A 23,239-nucleotide genomic window follows, 5' to 3' on the forward strand; every position below is an offset into this window, starting at 1 on the left:
TATTGTAGTACTGGGTTTCTCATGGCCTTGTGTTAAACATTGTACTGCTGAACTATGCCTCAAACCTTTTTTTTGTGCTAATTTTATTTCCGATAGAATCTTGCTTTCTGCCCAGACCTATGTCTATACCAAAATCTACCTATTTTAGGCTTCCTTTCACGGCTGGGATGACATACCCATATCATCATATCAAGTTTCTTCTGTTGAGATGGAGTCTTAGAAATTTCTGCCTGAAAAGGCCTGGCTACCCTCTGAATCTTAGCTTCCCACACAGCTAGACCGGCATGCATGCACTACTAGCACTCAGCAGATGGATCTTATCTCTGATTAATTTTGTTTTGTTGTTTTGTTTTGTTGTGTTGAGGATCAAACTAAGGGCCTCACACATGCTAGATATGTACTCTACCACTGATGTACACGCTCAGCCCTGCTTTCCAGTTCTCTAATTTCAGTGATGATCTTTATTGCATTTTATTCCATTCATTTTTATATGGCTTCATAATTTATGCTTTTCTATTATCTTAAGGTGCAGGATTAGCTATTTGAGATCTCACTGATTTGTTAATGTAGGTACATATATCAAATTCCTTCATAGAAGTGCCTTTTCTTACATTAAGGTCTTTTATTAATTTTGAATTGATTTTGTACAAAGTGAAAGATACAGTTTTGATTTCAATCTCATACATGTGTACATTCAATTTTCCTAGAATCACTTGTTAAAGAGGTTGTGTTTTTTCAAATGTATGTTTTTTGTTACCATTGTCAAGAACCACATGGCTGCAGCTGTGTAGGCTCATTTCTGATTCCCCTAATCTATTCTGCTCATCTACATTTGTGTTTTTTTGTGCCAGTTCCATATTGGTTTTGTTGCTATAATTCTATGGTATAAAATGTGGTGCAGTAATACCTCTAGCATTTCTATTTTTCTCAAGATTACTTTGGCCATTTAGTGTCTTTTGTGCTGCAATGTGAATTTTAAGATTGACTTTTTTTTTTTTGGGTCCGGTCGTGGGCCTGAACTCTGAGCCTGGGCGCTGCCCCTCAGCTCTTCAGCTCAAGGCTAGGGCTCTACCACTTGAGCCACAGCGCCACTTCCAGCTTTTTTTTCTTTTTGCTTATGTGGCTGAAGAATCAAACCCAGGGTCTCATGCATGCAAGGCAAACGCTCTACCACTGAGCCACCTTCCCAGCCCCTGACTTTTCTATTTCTGGTTTGAGTGTCACTGAAATCTTTGTATGGCTAGGTTAAAAAAAAACCCTCTAACTTATCCTAAGAATTCAAAGTCAGTTTACTGCAGATACCTACCTATGTTTATTGATGCAGTTTTTACAAAGCCAAGTTATGGACTCAGCCTAGGTTAACCATCAGCAAATGAATATAGATTATGTGACATGTATTTACAATAGAATTTTATTTACCCATAAAGAATAATAAAATTATACTGCTTGCAGGAAAATAGATGGAACTGAAGATCGTCCTGTAAAGGAAAATAAGCTAGTCTCACAAAGGTAAGTGTTGCACATTTTCTTTTATAAGTGAATTTTGGTGGAATGGAGCAATGAAAGTAAAAGGAAGACTATTATACATGTGGAAGAGGGAAGCTGAGAGGGGAGATAAGAAAGGGACCTGGAGGAGTGAATAGGAATAAAGACCATTATAGTCATGTACTATTGTTTGAATGTGAAATGTTCCCCATCACCTCATGTGTTGAATTAGTAGTATTTTGGGAGGCTCTGGAAACTGTAGGAGATGGGGAATAGCTGGAGGAAGTAAGTCACGGCAAGCATTCCTTTGAAAGTTTTCCTGGCCCTCTGTCCGTTCCTCAAACTCTATACTTGATTTCTGCTATGAAGTAAAAATGTTCCTATGCCCCAAACTCCCATCAGAAAGCACCCATCCCAGAAGACCACATAGACACAGTCATTCACAGGAAAAGGAGTTTATTGCCAGCTAAGTCTGACGAGGCCTTCTCCTCCATGGGAGAGAGAGAGAAAAATAATGCCTATCTCTTTCCCAGGGATATCCTTATATTCAGGGCTAGAGGCAGGAGGCACTCTGGTGCACAGCTGGTCACTGAAAACAGTGCACAGGTAGGGTGGAGTTTAGGTCTGGGTGGAGGGTATTCTGCTGATGCAGAGATACGTGCTGAGGGCCTGTCAAGCCCCAAATGGAGGACAGACTAACATTATCAAGATGATGTTTTGCTCAAGTATATGGGGACAAGTAACAATGGACTGAAGCAACATAAATCTTTGTTCTTCTTAGGTATTTTGGTACCAACGATGCTAAAGTAAATAGCAAGGCATGTTTGGGAATGCCATATAAAACCAATTATTTGTACAATAAATATATGCTAATAAAATGTTTTAGGGAAAATAATACTCCTACATTTTGCTTATTTATGAAAAAATGTTTGGTCTGTTTTCTTTTCTTGATATATTTTAGGGTTAGTTTAGAAACTTCTGCAAAACACTTTGTGAAATTGATAAAGGATTTGTTGACTCTGTAAATCGATATGAAGAATATTGCCTCTAATAAATACTCAGTTTTAAGTCCAGGAGGATGGAAGTCCTATTTATTTAGATCTTTAACTTTCCTGAGCAAGATTGAAGGACTGACTCCCACCTTATTCCCCCAGGTCAAGCAAGACAACAGGTGCACATGAACAGGCTTGACCACATGCCTGTCTGAAGGCAAGTTCCAATCTAGGCCTGGGCAAGTACACCACTCTTGCTCCCCAGGGGACAATAGCCCCTCAAACCAGGTGGAACATTCCATTCTGGACCTAACTGAAAGTACCCACCCTTATCTCCCAGTCATTACAGCCGGTTTTTTACTCCTTTGCTTCCTTGTTAAGCCCTATGTAAGCCCACCCCAAAATACAGTCCCTCGCACAACCTCCAAACCCATGGGAAGGTCTGTACCCCTCACTGGCAATAAACAGTCAACTATTGACGATTGAGCCTGGACTATTTCTTTTCCATTCTCCTCCATTTTACTAACAAACATTATATACTTTCCATTGCATAAGTATTACACTTCTTTTGATAATTTTGTTCCTAGGTGTTTTGTGGTTTTATGTCATAATTGAAAATATTTCATCACACAAAAGGCTCCCTGCTCAGCAGGGTGTGCTCCTGAGCACACTGTTAAAATATCCAAAAGGTGTCATTCACTCAGTTTCCCATGACTTTCTGAGTGGATATACAAAATGTGGTCTGTACATGCAGTAGAGTGCTTCATACTGCAACCTGGATGAACCATAAGGAATTCATGATGCTAAGTGAAAGCAGGCAGACAAAAAATAACATATGCTTACCATATGATCCATCTATAAAAAATGTCCAGAACAGCTTGTCCTGTACCGTCAAAAAACAGATTTGAGGCTGCCAAATGTGAGGAAGGTGTAGTTGGAGGTGGGGGTGGGCATAGAGAGCAGCTATGTCTATGGGGCATGTGGGCAGCAAAGATGGCGCTGAGAGGGAGTTGAGTTGGCAGAACTCGATTTGCTTTAGGTTCAGTGCCTAACCAGCCCATGGAAGCTTAGGTGCATGATAGGGTGCAACCTTTACAGTGATTGGTTCCTTCCCTTCCCATGCCACCCGGTCTTTTCTGCTTTAAAAAGTGCTTGCTTTGTGTTAATAAACGAGTTTTCCTGCTTGACTTGACTCCCCGCTGCATCTGATTGTCTCCCGGGCTAGGGGAGGCTGGGGAGCGGGCTAGTGGCCGCACTTACTTTTCCTCGGACCCTGTCCATCTTTCATGGGGTGGACCAAGACCCAACATATGTCATCATTCCGGGAGTTTGGAAGATGCTGGGACAGACATATATGTTTGTCCTAGGCTACCCATCTGCAGACTTCTGTCTGCATTGATTATTGTGTATAGCCCAGTGAGTGATGTGATAAATACCTAAAGACTGCTAGTAGAGAAAAGGTTTCCCATTCCTTGGCAGGTTGTGCATATGGGGGTCCTTTTTGGGTAGAGAAAATGCCTTGGAAGCAGATGGTGGTAAATGTTGCAGGGCACTGTGAACATGCTCAATGACACTGAGTCTGGCTGACCCTCCCCCAGTCCCCTTCCTCCACTTAGAGTAACAAAAAGTGGAATATGGAGAAAGCATATAGAATTTCTGGGACACTAACAACCAAAAGTCTATACATCATGGAGCCTTAAAAGGAGAGAAGAGACAAAGGAATATCAAAGAAATAATGGCTTAGAACTCCCCAGAGGGAGGAAAATGGACATACTAACTTGTATAACCAAAGACCCCTAAACTTGTAGAGGTTTGTGCTGAGAAACATCATACTTAAATTATGAAAAGTCATAGACAAGCCTAGTGCCGGGCTCAGGCTTGTAATCCTAGCTACTCAGGAGTCTGAGATGTGAAGGTCCAGGTTCAAAGCCAGCCCAGAAGGAAATCCATGAGGCTGTTATTGCCAATGAATCACCCAAAAGCCAGAAGTGGCATTGTGGCTCAAGTGGTAGAGCGTTAACCTTGAGTGCAAAAGCTAAAGGACAGCGTCCAGGCCCTGAGTCCAAGTCCCAGGTCTGGCACACAAAATGTTAAAAAGTTTGTGAGAGGGCTGGGAATGTGCTAAGTGGTAGGGTGCTGCCTAGCCTGCGTGAAGCTCTGGGTTTGATTTCTCAGTACCAGACACACAGAAAATGCCAGAAGCGGCTCTGTGGCTCAAGTGGTAGAGTGCTAGCCGTGAACAAAAGAAGCTAAGGGACAGTGCCCAGGACTGGCAAAAAAAAAAAAAAAAAAAAAGAAGAAAACTTTTGAGACTCCAATTAGTCACCAAAAAGCCAGAAGTAGAGCTGTGGCTCAAGTGGAAGAACGTTAGCCTTGAGTAACAGGGCTCAGGGACAGTGCCCAGGCCGAGTTCAAGCTCCAGATCAGCACCCAAAGGAAACAAAAGGAAACAAAACGTTTGTGCGTCTCCATCTCCACCAATGGTGGGATACAGTGGCATACATCCAAAAGCTCAAGTAAGGGGATCACAGCGCAGGCCTGCCTGCCCGGGCATGCAACAAGAGCCAACGGCTAAAATAACCAATGCAGATCGAGGCTGGAGGCCCGAGTGCAGAGGCAGAGCACCTGTCCAGCAAGCTGGAGGCCCTTGCCCTTTCCCAGCATGATCCAGGTCGGGTGGAAGCACTAGAATCGCCGCCTGAGGGGAGACGCAGGCTCCCGGGGAGCGACGGCACCTGCGCGCGACGACACCTGCGCGCGACGGCACTTCCGGACGGGCTCGGGCGGACTGGTGAGGTCATTACCCGCCGCCGGCAGGCCCGCGTGCAGGCAGTTGGCACCGGGTCACTGTGGTGCCCGGCGTCCCTTCCAGGCGGCGGCTGGGACAGGAGCCCTCCAGGGTACACTTGGCTCTCAGACAGCCCCCGAGTCAGGCCAGGTGAGGTTGCCGGGACGATGGCATGCTGGGAGCCACGACGAGGGCCCCGCAGGCCCCACGTCTGAAGGCGATTGGGGTGGGGCTGGAGGGGTGGCTTGGGCTGCCAGGAGGCCCGGTGTGCAGGTCAGGACGGCCCAGGGCCCCAGCCGGGTTTGCGTAGAGGACCACGCCGGTGTGGGTCCACGTCCCACCGGCTGTCATTCGTGCCCCCAGGGCGAGCCGGCGGCCAGGCCCAGGTCCGGATTTGCGGAGCGTCAGCGGCGGTGCCAGGGCAACCCCCTCCCCAGCTGTGACTGCGAGCGGCGTGCGCTCGCAGCCTCCTCCCGGACGGCCTGCTGGTTGCCAGGCAACGGCGGGGCGGGAGCGCGGGCGGTCTACCGCGCACCCCGCGGGGACGCACGGCACGTCGCGGCTGGCCCGCTGCGTCAGCGCGCTCACCCGGAAGCGGCGAGTGGTCGACATGGCGGCCTCTTCGTCAGGCCTGGGCCTCGGCCTCGGCCTGGGCCTAGGTGGCGGCGGCGGCGGCGGCGGCGTAAGCCCAGGGGCCGAGGCCGGGGACTTCCTGGCTCGGTACCGGCTGGTGTCGAACAAGCTGAAAAAGCGTTTCCTGCGGAAGCCGAACGTGGCCGAGGCCGGCGAGCAGTTCGGACAGCTGGGCCGGGAGCTGCGCGCCCAGGAGTGCCTGCCCTACGCGGCCTGGTGCCAGCTGGCCGTGGCGCGCTGCCAGCAGGCGCTGTTCCACGGGCCCGGGGAGGCGCTGGCCCTGACCGAGGCCGCGCGCCTCTTCCTGCGCCAGGAGTGCGACGCCCGGCAGCGCCTGGTCTGCCCCGCCGCCTACGGCGAAGCTCTGCAGGCGGCCGCTAGCGCCCTGAGCGCCGCTGTGCGCCTGCACCTGGAGCTGGGCCAGCCGGCCGCCGCCGCCGCCCTGTGCCTGGAACTGGCCGCCGCCCTGCGCGACCTCGGCCAGCCGGCCGCCGCCGCCGGCCACTTCCAGCGCGCCGCCCAGCTGCACCTGCCCCAGCTGCCCCTGGCCGCGCTGCAGGCGCTTGGCGACGCTGCCTCGTGCCAGCTGCTGGCGCGAGACTACACCGGTGCCCTGGCGGTCTTCACGCGCATGCAGCGCCTGGCGCGCGACCATGGCAGCCACCCCCTGCCGCCGCCCCCGCCGTCGCCGCCCCAGCAGCCGGGACCCGGTGCGGCCTCTGCGCCGCTCCCCGCGAACTCGGGCTCGGCCGCGCCCTCCCCCGCCACGCTGGGCGCCTTCTCGGACGTGCTGGCCCGGTGCGAGGTGTCCCGCGTACTGCTGCTGCTGCTCCTGCAGCCGCCACCCGCCAAGCTCCTGCCCGAGCACGCCCAGACCCTGGAGAGGTACTCCTGGGAGGCCTTCGACAGCCACTGCCAGGACAGCAGCAGCGGCCAGCTTCCTGAGGAGCTGTTCTTGCTGCTGCAGTCCTTGGTCATGGCCACCCATGAGAAAGACACGGAAGCCGTCAAGTCGCTGCAGGTGGAGATGTGGCCACTGCTGAGTGCCGAGCAGAACCACCTCCTTCACCTAGTTTTGCAAGAAACCATCTCCCCCTCGGGACAGGGCGTCTGATGAATCCCAGCAACCGAGATGCCCTTTTGCCAGAGACCCAACCACCCCACAGCACGCCCAGTACCTTTCCCCTCCCCTCCCCTCCCCACTTTGCCACTGGGGAGAAATAAAAGATGGTCTTCTTGCTCCTGTGTTGTCTGTCATTCCCATCGTCACCTTGGGCGTGATTCATGGACTGAAAGATAGCTTCTAGATGCCCAATTTAAGGCAGCAGGGTGGGAACAAAGCATAATAGGTAGGTCCTGTTGGTGTATGTGTGTGCTTGTTGGTACCCCGGAACTTGAACTCAGGCCTCTAGCTCCCTTGACTTTTTCCCTCAAGGCTGGTGTGCTACCACTTGAACCAAGGATCCCCGTCTGACTTTTTGCTTTTCTCCCTGGTCTGGCTTAGAATTAGATCTCGGCCTCCTGAGTAGCTAGGATTTTACAGGCCACAGTAGATCGTTTTGACTAATCAGTGCAGTGGAGAAAGTGGCTCTGTTCCAAAACAGCAACATGAGGGATGGGAGTTTTTCAGGCCTCTTCCTTTTTCCTCCATTCCTATTTTGTTTCCTAGAGATCAGTTGCATTTGCAGTCTTTAAGTGCATCAACAGTATGTCCTCATCATGACTCCCATAAGCCCATAGCTTTGTCTTCTTGGCCACCAAGTTTCACATTGTATCTACTATACATGTTCGTGGGACTCATTGTATATCTTGCATTCTTGTTGGCATTAGAGCCTTAGATCAAGGATCAAGCTTTATTAGCTTACATAAAGATGTTCAGTTCAACAGTTCCAGCACCAGTTAACTTAGCTGCATTGGAAATTATATGATCCCTTCTGAGAGGCGTTCTGTGATTTTCATGCAAATTTTAGTTGTATGCAGAAGCAGTATGGCTTTCTTTGTATGGTGGGATCCCTTATATGCAAGGTGGCCAACTGTCAAACAAGATTTCATTCCTTTGTCAAGTGTCATGAATATGTTGAAATATCACCCTATATGTCATTATGTACAATTAATAGATGTTTGTTAAAAACTAAACGTCAACTTTTTTTGTTCCAATTGTAAAACAACTTAGCCATTTTCTAATTCGTCATTTTATTTTTCAAAGCAATAAAATAGGAACTGTTTAGAATGTAACTTCTTTCTCAGCAATTTGCTCTGGCAACATGCTAAAATCATACCTTTTTTTTTTTTTTGGTTAGTCGTGGGGCTTGAACTCTGGGCTTGGGCGCTGTCTCTGTGCTCTTCAGCTCAAGGCGAGCGCTCTACTCTACTGCTTGAGCCACACGGCCACTTCCGGTTTTTGAGTGGTTTATTGGAGATAAGAGTCTCAAGGACTTTCCTGCCCGGGCTGGCTTTGAACCTGGATCCTCAGATCTCAGCATCCTGAGTAGTTAGGATTACAGGCGTGAGCCACTGGCACCCGGCTTTAAAATCATATCTTTTGAGTGAGATATTTAAGGTGCTTTCTAGGAGTGAGGCTATGTTAAGTGTCTCAAAATGGATTGCTTTTCTGATTCCATTTCTACTTTAACTGTGAAAGTAATGTCAAGTCCAGGAGAAGCCCCAGCCATAATGTTCATTTCTCTACTGTCATTTTGATACCAGGAGGGGTCCTACTGAGTCTTCAGATGTTCAACTGATTGCAAAGGTAGAGAGGGTGAATATTTCTGGGTTTTCTGGAATATTCTTCTCAACTCTGCCTACAGACCTACGTACCTACCTTCTTAATTTTTTTTTTTTGCTAGTCCAGGGGCTTGAATTCAGGGCCTGGGCACTGTCCCTGAGCTTCTTTTGCTCAAGGCTAGTGCTCTACCACTTGAGCCATAGCACCACTTCTGGCCCTTTCTGTTTATGTGGTACTGAGGAATTTTACTCATGGCTTCATGCATGCTAGGCAAGCACTCTACTACTAAGTTATATTCCCAGCCCCTGTTACATTTCTAACAGAAAAGCTTAGGCTTATGGTTCACGCCTGGTGATGACATTTTGATTTAGGTTTCTTGTGTAACCTGCTTGCACAATGGAGGGAGAGTGAGGAATGAACACTGGACTTTTTCACAGGCTATATGATGTGATAATGTCATCCCTCTGATAGGTAAGGAATAGATGATTCCATGTTATTCATTTTCTAACATTTCTTGCACTTAATATCTAATATAATGATTATCAATGCGTCCTGGACAATTTTAAGGGTGTTAAGGCTCACAGCAAAGCAAACAATTGAGTGAATGTTAACCTGCAGTATGATAGCAGTTATTCATCAGGCATACATCTGAAGCAGTGTGATGCTTACAACTTGTAAGCAAACTGCAGATTTCAATAGGAACAATATCAGTGATGTCATTAAAAAATCAACAATAGCTGCCATGGTGGTGCAGGTTTATAATCCCATCCTGTGGAGGTCAAGGCAGAAGGATTTGAGTTTGTTTGAGGCCAGTTTGGAGCTACATAGTCAGTTTAGGGTCAGTTTGATCTACATAGTGAGACCTTGTCTCAAAGAAACATGAAATTGAGAAATAAAAAAAACAACCTCAATATCCCTAAAGCAGAAACAGCAACAGACAAAAAGGGCTATTGTCCTAGATTGATATTTGTTAAAATGAGATGTACAAATTTCCAGCAAGTATATGAAAACTCAATATGAGTAGTTATGAGGAAAAGGCAAATCTAAGCCACAATGAGAAATACTCTTTTTGCAGTCAGAATGGCTGTTATAAAAAGTACAAAAATAATAAGTGTTAGTGAATTATAAAAAAGGAAATATTATATACTCTTGGTAGAAATATAAATTAGCATAGCCACTATTGAACACAGTATGGGAATTCCTCAAAAAATTAGTAATCTACTATATCATCCAGCTACTGCTTTCTAGGTGTACATCCAAAAGAAATCAGCACATCAGAGAATACCCACATACTCCTGTGATGCATTATTCACAATAGATATGATATGGAATCAGCCTAAATGCCTGTGAATGATGAAGCAAACTCTGTGTGTGTGTGTGTGTGTGTGTGTGTGTGTGTATTCATTTATAAAAAAGAAAAGTGATACCTTTCATTTGTTGGAATGGATAGGACTAGAAGACGTGTTAAGTGAAATAACCACACAGAAATACAAGTAGCCATATATTGTCTCATACATGGATGCTAAGGCCAAAAATTTAGCAAGTTTTGCTTTATCAATACTTTTTCATTTTTAGAGTGCATTGTATTCTAAGGGATTAAATTGAAAGAAGTTTCACTCAATAAATGTAATTGATTTCTTTTTACTATATATGTTGTATTGATAAAGTAAAATAAAGTCATATCAAAAGGTTTATAAAACAAGTAGGCTTATGTTATAACGAGAAAATGGCTCTTCCACTAGATGGCTGATGTTAGATAAATCAGAAACCTCATTTCTCTAACAGGTTTCCTCTATTAGAGAATTACATAGCTTCTGTTTTGTTGGACAGATTAAGGAAACCATGTAAGGTAAGTTCTGACTTATTACTCTGTTTATAGGAAATTCTGGTGGCCAAGATGCTAAGTATATTCATAAACCCAGTGCTGTCAATTTTAAGCCTGAAGCCCCAAGAGACGAGCAGTGTTTAATACATCATCTCGTGTTAAATAGCAGCCACAGAGTTGCCGGTAGCCAGTGAAGGATTCCCTACCATGTAGGACTCGCCAGTTGTCAATGAATAGTACCTGCAAATGGGTAAAAGAGAAAACACTATCAAAAATCCTAAACCAAGAGAGACCAAATTTAAGTTCTGTGGTTATTCTCAATGAGATACTTTTCTTTTGAGATTATGTAGACTTTTGAGACTAAGATGTGTATAATCCTATACATAATAGCCTCAAAAGAAGTTATAAAAACAATATTTGCTAATAGGACCTGCATTTAGGGAGCTCATTTCTTAAACAATTATTCTGTTTTCCAATTAAATTATGTAACTGGATTCCATCTTTTTCTTACTCTATACTTATTCAAAAGGTAAACTACTGTTTCATTATGATAAGCTGAATATATTTTTCACCCAGAGGAAATATCAAGATTTGAAAAATGAACTGGATGTGGTGGCTCATGTCTGTAATCCCAGTTACTTGAAAGAATGAGATCAGAAGAATCATGGTTTGAGGCCAGTGGGGGCAAAAAGTTATAGAACTAACAGTGGGTGCAGTGCCATGTGCTTCTCATCACTGCTACAGTGGAAAGTAGTATTGAAGTCTGGTTGGGGCCTGGTAAAAACCCTTAGCCTTTATCAAACTAATCAGTGTGAAAAAAAGGGCTAGGAACATGTCTTTGTGGTAGAGTGCCTGCCTAACAAGCATGAGGCACTAAGTGTGAACCCATCTCCCAAGTTATTCCCTGCCCTAAACACAAATGAAATAAAGCTGGAAGGAATCTTAGGGATCTTTTAGCTAAATTTCTCATCATTCAGTAAGTTAGTGGCAGGACTTCTCTTTTTTCTTTCTAGCACTGTGACACATATTAAACAGATATCCTTCACTGGTTTGGTAAAACAAATTTACTAGACATTTTTAAAGTTTAGGACCCACCTTTCCAGGTTTTAGTTTGACCCAAAGCTCATTCTCAGGTCTTCGCAACTCAACTGTCAGAGTCCGGTGTGCTGTATACCAACGATGGACAACATCATAAGGTACAGTATTGATGACGGCACGGTCATAGTTGTTGTACCTAACAGAATCATCAGAAATATCTCAGACACACGAACATTGTTGACTATTTTTAGCTAATGTTTCTCTTTCTTAAGTACTTTTTTGTTGTTGTTGGTTATAGGCTTGAAGTCTGGGCCTGGGTGCTATCCCTCAGCTCTTCAGCTAAGGCAAGCACTCTACCACTTGAACCACAGCACCACTTCTGGTTTTCTGGTTGTTTATTGGAGATAAGAGTCTCATCGACTCTTGACTCTTGCCCGAGCTGGTTTTGAACCTTGATCCTCAGGTCTCAGCCTCCTGAGTAGCAAGGATTACAGGCGTGAGCCACCAGCACCTGGCTAAGTACTTCTTTTATAGATGATGTGATAAGAAAGCAAAAATTCGCTTAGGAATTGAGGATCAGAGAGAGGAATTCTACTGATGATTATATTTTGTTTTTCTTTGGAGAATCTTGGCATAGGGAATATAATTTTAATTCCAGATTGTTTCTTCTGCCTTAGGATATGGCACTTTATTTAAAGTATACTTCATGGCATAAATCTTATTGATCAAAGTTAATTGAAGCATTGCTAAAAGATTTGAGCTTCCTGTTCATCAAACTGAAGTGGGAAAGTGAGGCTGCATAAACAAAGCCTCTTGAATAGATAGAATTACAGGCATGAGCCACCAGAGCCTGGATGAAAAATCTTTACTGAGATTCTTTACATAAATATTTTCTAGAGGCATAAATTTTCATCAGACCTCTGGGTATACTAACTATGTGGCCAACTGAATAGCTATTCTTCTTTTTTATTTTATTACATGGTTTCATTTTAAGAGTATCACCTCCATTATGTATCATTCCCCCCAAATGGATTATTCTCTGACTTTTGGCCTATTTACTAGTTGTTGTTTTTTTACTATTACTATTATTTATTTATTTTGGCCTGTTTATTAGAACTATAATAAGAATATAACATAAAGAGCGATAGAATAACAAGATTAAAATGTGGGAGCTAGAAGGATTTTAAGAATTATTACATTAGGAGGTTAATATATGGTAAATACACTGCAGCATAGTTCTTTGGTACTCACCTGATCAAATAGAGCTCTTTGTTCCATGGGTAGATATTTAAGAGTGGCCCAACCCCAATCATGTGGTTATGACATTCTCCAACATTTTCAATATATTCATGCTTCAATGGCACTTTGCTAAGGAGTTCAAATTCCTCAGGTGCCTTTTGAAGTACCTTTTCTGCTGCATAGAACCCATCTACTAACAGTGTTCTGCCACCTGTTCCTTCATGCTTAAGACAATGAAACACTTGAATGCTAAAGAAGGAAAAGAAAAGTAAATTCTTTTGTTCAGTGGATAAAAGAGAACACACCAAAATTCTTGAATATTCTTTTGTTTCATTTTCTTTTAATGAAGAATGAAATTCCACTTCCCAATTATTTTTCCTTCATATTGTTGTACTTTGAAATATTAATGCTACTATAGGTTTCTACCAAATATACACAACATGTATTAAAGCCTATATATGTTATGACCCAGTAATACAAATAAGATAGAGCCTCTACTTTTAAAAGCTCATGCTATAGTTAGAAGAGATAAAACCAGTACCAGTAAAATGATGGGTACTATAATAAAGTTGTATACAAGATAAAGTAAGTACCATAAAAAGGAATGATCTGCTCTTTTTAATTCATTGTATAGAGAAATATTTGAGGGAAGGAGGGAGGGCTTCGTTTAATTTTAAAGACTGAGCAAGAATTAGGAGTGGAAAGACCCTGGCATGAGCAGAGATCATTCTAGGAAGAGGCAAAAGCATGACCAAAGTTGCTTGTAAAAAACAAAGTATACTAAAGGAAGAGAGTAAGAAGTTCCTACTGATCTTTGGAGAATAACAAATGGCTTTAAATTGCAATTATATGGGCACATTAACATTTTAAAGACTTGATTTTAGTGGTAGTGTGAAAGATAAGCAGGTGGTACTCAAGCTAAGCAAAAAAACTTTGCAGAACAATTTGAAAGATGAAGGACTGATAAGAATCTAGAATAACTCTAGGTTCCTCCTGTGAGAAACTTTGAAGTTAAGAAATGTATTTACTATGTATGATACAGAATGCAGGCAGATGTGTAATTGGATGATGAAGTGTGAGTGGTTGAATAAGTTTTATTTAGGGACATGTTGAAATAGTCAAATCATTTATATGTTAACAGGGAAAGGATTGAAAAACAAAAGAATTTTGAAATTAATGAGGGAAAATAAAATAGTAATTAACCAAAAGTTCAAAAGTGAGGAAAAGTAACACAAAGTGAAATAAAAAAATGTAAGGAGAGCCTGAATGAATAAAATTAAGAAGAATCAAGCCAGGCACTGATGGCTCATGCCTGTAATCCTAGCTACTCAGGAGGCTGAGATCTGAGGATCATGGTTCAAAGCCAGCCCGGGCAGAAAAGTCCATGAGACTCAAGAATCTCCAATACATGACTCAGAAAATGCTGGAAGTAGTGCTGTGGCTCAAGCTAGAGCTCTAACCTTGAGCAAAAGAAGCTCGGTGACAGTGCCTGGGCCCTGAGTTCAGTCTGTAGGCCTGGCACAAAAATAAATAAATAAATAATTGGAGAAGAATCTAACTGAAAAACAAAAGAGAAAGGATCAATTATGATCATTTTGAACATTCTGTGAAACTTCTAGGTCAGGATTATTTAATAGTCTTAGGGGTTGACTTTGTAGTCTATAGGTGAAAAGGAAATTAATGCAATCACTCTTTTGTGCTATCTTATAATCCATATGTATGTATACTCACTTTACTAATATCTTTGTCACAGCTTATCATACATATGAAGAGGAAAATCATAGGAAAGTTATGTCTAACATTATCATCTTTGGCACAATAGTTACTGATTTGATGTGGAAAAAGGTTTCTTTTCAGCTATTACTTATTTCCAAGTTCTTATTCATCAAACTCAAATTCCCCTTAATACCATTCTCAAAACAACAGTGTTTGCAGGGCTAACTACTTTGCAATGAAATAACTAAATGTGAGAAAAGTGTACAAATTATAAAACATAATTTGTAGTTTTTAAGGAAGTTGTAATTACATTAAAATATAAATTTAACAAGATTAAGACAGTTTTTGTAGTAAGGTGATTAGCTTTCAATCACTTAAAATTTTATTACATGAGCCTAAAGAAGACTCAGATATGGTATTTCAAACTGCTCATGTTTCTAGAAAGAAAAAGAAAGTCATATGAATTCACAGCAATTGATATGATAGAATTGAAATTGATTAAAAGACTACTCAAGACCATTATATATAAGGACTGGAAGAGCCTAATCCACTTACCCACAGGGCTCTTGGAAATAGGTAGTGTCAGTATGTCGGTCCAGAGCTAGCTTGGTATATGCAGTGTCATCTCTGGAAAAGTCTGAAGTAAAATACCACATCCTTCCATAGATGGTTTCTCTGTTAAATGAAATAAAGACCTAAATAATAGTATCTGTGGTTCTATCTAAAAGGTGAACTTGACAGTTAAGTACAACCTCAGTCCGGACAACTCTGTCACCCATTAATATTCTAGGAAGTTGAAGGTAGAACTAAGAAGCGTAATGTATTTCAAAAGCTTAGAGAATAATTACACTTTGCTTATATACCTACATCCGACTATTGTTTGGTGTTACTGAAGTTTGAATTCAGAGTGTCACACTTTTAATAGGTAATCACTCTACTACTTGAGCCACACCTCCATCCTTTTTTGCTCTGGTTACTTATTTATTGTTTTGGGTTTTTTTTTTGCCAGTCCTTCAGCTTTTTTTTTTTTTTTTGGTCAAGGCTCATGCTCTGCCCCTTGAGACACAGTTCTTTGTTGGTTAATTGGAAATAGGAGTCTGACAGATTTGTCTGTCTGGGATGACTTTAAACCGGATCCTTGGATCTCAGCCTCCTGAGTAACTAGGATTATAGGCATGAGCCACTGGCATCTGGCTTGCTTTGGTTATTTTTGAGATAGGGTCTTGGTTTTTGTTGGGGCTTCCCTTGTCTGTGATGCATCTATTTTATTCTTCTCACTATATTTGGGATGACAGGTGTGCACCACTGCACCCAGCTATTCATTATGATGGGGGTTTGTGAACTTTCTTGCCTGGACTGGCTTCAAACTATGATGTTCCCAATCTCCATCTCCCAAGTAGCTGGGATTACAGGTGTGAACTATTGTCACCCAGTTTATATGCCTACTTTTAATAGCCTTCTCATTTTCTGTGTTTAACTTCCTTTCATAATAAAAGATAGCATAGCTACTTCTAGAAGCAATGTGTTACTTAATTTTAATAGGTGTCATCTTAAGTATTATTTTGTAATAGTAATGCTAATTTTCTAATATCTTGGATAATCAAGCCTTTAAAGGCAACTAAACAGTTCCATATTATTAAGATGACATAGAAGTGACTAATAGTAGATCTCCATTTATCTTTTGGACATGGATGAATAAGGAAAAGAAAAAAGGGTGTTTTGCGTTACAAGTATTTAGTGAGGTTTACTGTATTTTATTGCATTGCTCCTTGAGGTAAGTATGACAGATTTTGATTTTGCACATATTTTCCCCACTTAGAGCTGACTAAAGGTCAGTTTAATTCTTTAGTTTTCAGAATTTATTCTCTGAAGTGAAAATAGGAAATGTTCTTTTTGAAGGGTTTTTAAAGTCCTTTCAATTTATTGCTTACCATGTTTATTTTACTGTTTGTATTTCAAAAGGAATACTTTTCAAATTATGCTCTATTAGCACAGGGAATATATATATATATATATATATATATGTACATATATATACATACCTACATATATAATGCATACTATATGCTATAAAATGTATTACATCTGGGTCATAATAGAGAAAAGACAATAACTAATGAAGTAGGTTTATAGTACATTAAATAATACAGAAGATAAATCTATATGTCAAGTAGAAATGTAGAATGGTAATAAAACCAATACTAGGTGTCCCATGAGTAAAATAGGAGACAAATCTCACAATTATCATGGTTACTATAGTGACCAACATAAAATAATAAGTGCAAATGTGCTGATTAAATTCTACATGATTTTTTAAAGGCACATAGATAACAATCAATTTCTGAATAAAGACCTGGCTATCACAGATCAAAACTATAAGATGGCATATTACTCAATCCTTTTTAAACAGATGGGAAAATAGAGGACAGTAAGGGATTGAGTGTGCATGTATGTGCGTGCACATTGTGTGTGTGTGTGTGTGTGTGTGTGTGTGTGTGTGAGAGAGAGAGAGAGAGAGAGAGAGAAAGAGAAAGAGAGAGAAAGAGAGAGAGAAAGGACTTACCTGTGGTAATACAAGTGCTTGATAGCAGAATTCAAATTACTTTCCAGTTCTCTTTATTGTAATGTTCATTCTAAGCTATAATGATAACTTTGATAACAGCGATAGTAAGAGCTACAAAAATATACCAGTGATTTTAAAGTCTTGATTACATGTAGTGTATAAATGTCTTTAGAGATTAGAAATCTAGTCCTCAAAGAAAGCTTTGTGAGTGAGAGTCTCCTTATTCAGGCCCTAAAAGATGTTGGATTGTAAATGAGGGCTTATTCTTTTTACTTTTTCATTGGTGCTGATGCTCTGGCAATTAATTACTGTAGAGTTCATAAATCTAATAAATTACCTGATTAAGCTGATCCTTTCTGCCAACTTTTCTGTGTGCTCTTGAGTGGGAGGAACATTTTCTACAAATGCAATTCCATACAGCAGAAAGTTTTGTAGAAACATCTTCAGTCCCTCATTGGTTTCTAAGAAACTCTGGAAATCAACAGATGGAATTTGGGCTTGCTGGTAGATTTCAGCATTCCATAATATTCTAGGTTGGATAACCTTCTGTTTCTGTCCTTCATAGCTATTTTTCACCAGCCAATCCAAATCATATCTAGTCACATGACCATCTGGCCCTTTGTAGGAAAAAAAATAAGAGGCATTAAAATTTTACTGGTTAAGAATGGTGATTCTTATGCCTGTAATCCCAGCACTCAAGAGGCCAAGGCAGGATTGTGTTTATGAAGGTAGCATAAAGTGCATAATAAGCATTAGCAAATTATGGGCTATATCGTCAGACTGTCTCAAAAAAAGTTAATTCTTAGTAGTTAGTTATCCTGTATGGTATCATTTATGAAACCAAATACAATAAGTGCCTAAAATGTTTTGGAGATAGAAATGTTTGTGAGTTGAGTGGCATGAAGGAATAAATGACTTCATAAACAAGAGAATCTTCCAAGAAGGTAAATAACTTGATCGTTTTATAGCTACATAGTAAAGGATCTTCTGGAACATGCATTAGGTCACCAAAGAATGACAAACTCAGTACGGTTTTTAGTCTTCTAAGTGGAGACCCCTGTTGTCAATCTTTATCTTCCACTTAGAATCTTTGACCTAGAAAGGACTAATCTTCATTACACAGATAGTGTAATGAAACACACAGTGGCTCAAGATCACACAACATATGAATATAGGTTGATTATTGTATGGGATCAGAAGTGTTTGAGATTTTGGATTTTGTCACATTTTAGAATATTTGCATAGACTATGAAATTTGGGAACACTTAAGAGTTCAGATTTTCAGAGTAAGGATGCTCAAGCTGTCCCACAATCATGTGAACTAGAATTTTACCTTCCTGTTTCTGACACTTCAGTACTGCATTTCAGTGACTTAAGGTAATTCTGTCTCATAATATGATATCAACACAACATGATAAAGAGACTTCATAAGCGATTTTGCTCACTGTGCAGTAACACTTAAAATTAACACACCAACATGCTCTAGAAAAACTAAAGGATTAGCAAAAGAAGAATCAAGAGGAATAAAAGATATCTTTTCTTTTTCATTCTCCTTCTCTCCTTCCCTCTGTCCCCTTGACAAAAAGTACCATGGGTTCTGTAAATGATTTAGAAAGCATAAAAATAGGAAATTAATAGCACCCAGATGAAACTATGGCTGACAGTATGGCATTATTACTGTTTTCTACATATACTATTTACTAAAATAAATGTATATATATATACATATATATATACATATAACATTGTACCATATCAACATTTAAAAATCATTTTATCATTTTTATATGTATATGCTTTTAGTGTATATTATAGTGTATATTAACTGTACAAAATAGTTTCACTGTGACATTTACATATATACATGTCTTTTTAAAAAATAGATTTCATGGGGCTGGGAAGGTGGCTCAGTGGTAGAGCACTTGCGGGTTCGATTCCTCAGCACCACATAAGCAAAAAAGAAAAAAGCTGGAAGGGCGCTGTGGCTCAAGTGGTAGAGCGCTAGCCTTGAGCTGAAGAGCTGAGGGACAGCGCCCAGGCCCAGAGTTCAGGCCCCATGAACGGACCCCCCCCCCCCAAAAAAAAATAAATTTCACACATAAGAGAGAATATGAGGTGCTATCTTCCTGAGTATGGGCTAATTTCATTTAACGTGATAATCTACAGTTCCTTCCACTTTCCTGAAAATGTAATGTTTGTTCATTTTATGAATAAAGAAAACTACATGTGTATATACAACATTTTTCATGATTATTTCTGATGGCTATCCATGCTGATTCTATAACTTGGTTATTGAAAACTGCCACAACAACACAACAGACAAGGGTATCATGTCTAAAATATACTTAGAACTTAAAAAATTTAAACCCCAACAACAAATCCACAAAGAAACAACAGCCTGATTAACAAGTGGGCTAAAGACTTAAAGAGAAACTTCTCTGAAGAGGAAATAAGAATGGCCAATAGATGCATGAAGAAATGCTCAACTTCTCTTGCCATAAAAGAAATGCAAATCAAAACAACATTGAGATTCCCATGAAGAAATGCTCAACTTCTCCAGCAATAAAAGAAACGCACATCAAAACAACATTGAGATTCCACCTCACCCCAGTTAGAATGGCTATAATCAAGAAATCTAATAACAACAGATGCTGGAGGGGATGTGGCCAGAAGGGAACCCTATTGCATTGTTGGTGGGAATGTAAACTTGATCAACCACTTTGGAAAGCAGTACGGAGGTTCCTCAAAAGACTCCACATAGAGCTCCCCTATGACCCAGCAATCCCAGTTTTGGGCATTTACGCAAGCGATCATAAACAAGGCCATACTAAAGCTACCAGCACAACTAAGTTTATTGCAGCATTTATTTACCATAGCTAAGATATGGAACCAACTCAGATGCCCCTCAGTAGATGAATGGATCAAGAAAATGTGATATCTATATCTATATCTATATATATACATATACACACAATGGAATTCTATGCTGCCATCAGAAAGAATGACATTGCCCCATTTGTTAGGAAATGGAAAGACTTGGGAAAATTATATTAAGTGAAATAAGTCATGCCCAAAGAATCATAGGTCCCATGGTTTTCCTTACTTGCAATAACTAGTATATGTCTAGGACAAGCAGAAAAGGTCAAAAGCTATGTACATATGACCATATAAGATGTTGCTAAGCAAAATGAACCCCAAGATTGGGACTCAAGTGTTTTTATCTTTCTTGCTGTTGTTTTTAATGTATTTATAATGCACTATGGGATTTTTTAGTTTCTTTTGTATGTTCCTCCCCCATGGTATGACCCCTGTTGTCACTGTATTTGATTCCGGTGTCCTGCATCTTGTATATACATTTTTCTAATTTGGGGAGGGTGAAGGAAATAACAAAATGCTGAAATAAGGATACAGGTTGACCCATTGTTACAATGACATGTACAAGACACTATGCTGAAAACGAACTTTACAACTTGGCGGGGAGGGAGGAGTTGGAGAGGTGGGGAGGGTAGGGATGGTTGGGGAAAAGCAAAGGAGGAGGTAACAATGCTCGATAGGAAATGTACTCATTACCTTACTCATGTAACTGTAACCCCTCTGTACATTATCTTTACAATAAAAATATATACAAAAAAATCTGCCACAATAAATAGGTATGCAGGGGTCTTTCATATATATATGTGTGTATACATAATTGTTATTGTAAAGGTGATATACAGAGGGGTTACAGTTACATAAGTCAGGTAAAGAGTATATTTCCGTTTGAACAATGTCACCCCTTCCTTCCCCCAGTTTTTCCCTCCTGTCCCCACCCATAAATTGTATAGTTCATTTTCAACATAGTGTTTAGTATCACTGCTGCATTTGTTCAACCTTTGTCCCTCCATTTCTTTTTTTTTTCTTTTTTTTGCCTGTCCTGAGACTTGTACTCAGGCCCTGGGGACTGTCCCTGAGCTTCGTTTATTCAAGGCTAGCACTCTGCCTCTTGAGTCAGCACCACTTCTGGATTTTTCTGCTTATGTGGTACTGAGGAATCGAATCCAGGGCTTCATGCATGCTAGCCAAGCACTCTACCACTAAGGCACATCCCCAGCAACCTACCCCTCCATTTCTGTTCCCCCTTACCCTCCCAAAGACATGAACTCACAAGACATATAGAAAAGAAAAAAAAACAGCAACAAAGAAAAAGAACTTGTTTCCATTTCCTGGAGTTGATTTTGATAAATATTTTATATGATCATATGCATATAGCTACTGAGCCTTTGTGATATTCTCCTAAGAATATATACACAATGGAATTCTACTCATCCATCAGAAAGAATATTGTACCATTCATAAGGAAGTGGAAAGATTTGGAAAAAAATATATTAAGCGAAGTAAGCCAGATCCAAAGAAACATAGGTTGCATAGTTTTCCTCATTTGTGGTAACTAGAATGTGCCTATAAATCTACAAGTGAACACACTGGATGATAAAAGAAAAAAAATACACTGGGACATGATGAATTATACAGCTCTCCAGGCATTCACACAGTGAGAACCAAGGAGCAGGGATCTCTTATATGATGATTTCAGGTATGTACCAAGGATATTAGGGCTGCATCATATATAAGTTCCATTTTTTCATATTAACTCTTTTATTAGTGTATTTAAATTATACAAAGGAATTTCACTGTGACATTTCCATACATGCATATGTATGTTGATAAAATTTACCTTCTCTTAAGCCGGGCACCAGTGGCTCATGCCTATAATCCTAGCTATGCAGCAGGCTGAGATCTGAGGATCATGGTTCAAAGCCAGTCTGGGCAGGAAAGTCCGTGAGAATCTTATTTCCAATTAACCACCAGAAAACTGGAAGTGGTGCTGTGACTCAAGTGGTAGAGCGCTAGCCTTGAGCTGAAGAGCTGAGGGACAGCGCCCAGGCTCAGAGTTCAAGCCCCATGGCCGACAAAAAACAAAAAAAACACCTCTAATTACCCTTGCTTATCCTATTCTCCCCCCCCCTTTTTAATCATTTTTAGTTTTATTATACTGTTCTCATAGATACACATAATGCATGTCTACTACATTCAATGTTTATAACTCCTCTCCTTTTTCCTTCATCCTCCTGCTAGTCCAAACATTCCTTTTTTAAAATTATTTCTCCTCCTCCTCTTCTGTCTCTTCCTTCTCTATATTATTATTACTACTTATTTTAGGTTTAGATTCCTCATGTAAAAGAAAATATTGAGTTTGGCCTTATCTTTTTTTTTTTTTGGGGTCCGGTCGTGGGGTCTGAACTCTGGGCCTGGGCGCTGTCCCTCAGCTCTTCAGCTCAAGACTAGCGTTCTACCACTTGAGCCACAGTGCCACTTCTGGCTTTTTTTTCTTTTTGCTTATGTGGTGCTGAGGAACCGAACCCAGGGCCTCATGCATGCAAGGCAAGTGCTCTACCACTGAGCCACCTTCCCAGCCCCGAATTTGACCTTATCTTGTTCTATATGATGACCTCTAGTTCTTTATATTTTCCAGCAAATAACCTGATTCAATTTTTCCTTATGAAATATTATTCTATTGTGTATTTATACTATGTTTTTAGCCCATTCATCTAGCAGGGGCACTTAGACTGCTATAACATAACTACTGTGAATAGCACTGGTATAAACATGTTTGTCCAGGTATCTCTATTGTATGCATTCTTGTATTCTTTTCCATATATGTTCAGGAATGGTGTAGTAGGATCACATAGGTTTATTTTAAGTATCTTGATGATCCTCTATGTTAATTTTGATAGTGACTATATTAATTTACATTGCAATCAAAAGTATATAAGGCTTCTTTTATCTTTGTATTCTTGCCAGTGTTTGTTTTCATGAATAATAGTCATTCTGGCTGGGGTAATATGGAATCTCAATATAGTTTTGATTTACATTTCTCTTATGTCTAAGGAAGTTGAAGATTTCCCACTGTAGTTTGTTTGTTTATTATGACAGTCTTGGGGCTTGAGCTCTGGACCTGGGTGCTGTCCCTGACCATATTTTTTTGCTAAAGCTAGTGCTTTACTATTTGAGCCACAGCTCTAATTCCAGTTTTTTGATGATTAATTGGAGATGAGTTTCACAGACTTTCCTGTCTGCGCCAGCTTCAAACCATGATCCTCTAATCTTAGCTTCCTAAGTAGCTATGATTCCAGATGTGAGTTACCAGAGCTTGGCTCTTATGTAGTCATTATACAACAGTTCTTCTCATTGTAGGACT

General features: G+C 40.9%; 2 protein-coding genes across 3 annotated transcripts in view; one reads left to right on the plus strand and one right to left on the minus strand.

The window, feature by feature from the left end:
* The first annotated feature begins 5,790 nt into the window (after positions 1-5,790).
* LOC122097022 (40-kDa huntingtin-associated protein) lies at positions 5,791-7,138 on the plus strand. The gene has a single exon (XM_042667494.1). The coding sequence runs from the start codon at positions 5,876-5,878 to the stop codon at positions 7,010-7,012; it is 1,137 nt and encodes a 378-aa protein (XP_042523428.1). The 5' UTR covers positions 5,791-5,875; the 3' UTR covers positions 7,013-7,138.
* Positions 7,139-10,111: 2,973 nt separating this feature from the next.
* Positions 10,112-23,239, minus strand: part of Tmlhe (trimethyllysine hydroxylase, epsilon) — a 64,841-nt gene continuing 51,713 nt past the window's right edge. For both annotated transcript variants that reach the window (XM_042667555.1, XM_042667554.1), the window contains 5 exons: positions 17,342-17,621; positions 14,997-15,116; positions 12,738-12,974; positions 11,544-11,682; positions 10,112-10,688 (listed from right to left, as the gene is read on the minus strand). In XM_042667555.1, coding sequence (XP_042523489.1) covers positions 10,557-10,688; positions 11,544-11,682; positions 12,738-12,974; positions 14,997-15,116; positions 17,342-17,621 — 908 coding nt within the window. In that variant the 3' untranslated portion in view covers positions 10,112-10,556. The remainder of the gene's footprint in view (positions 10,689-11,543; positions 11,683-12,737; positions 12,975-14,996; positions 15,117-17,341; positions 17,622-23,239) is intronic.

The sequence above is a fragment of the Dipodomys spectabilis genome, unplaced genomic scaffold (genome assembly GCF_019054845.1).
Source record: "Dipodomys spectabilis isolate Male_0828 unplaced genomic scaffold, ASM1905484v1 ptg000411l, whole genome shotgun sequence".
NCBI lineage: Eukaryota > Metazoa > Chordata > Mammalia > Rodentia > Heteromyidae > Dipodomys > Dipodomys spectabilis.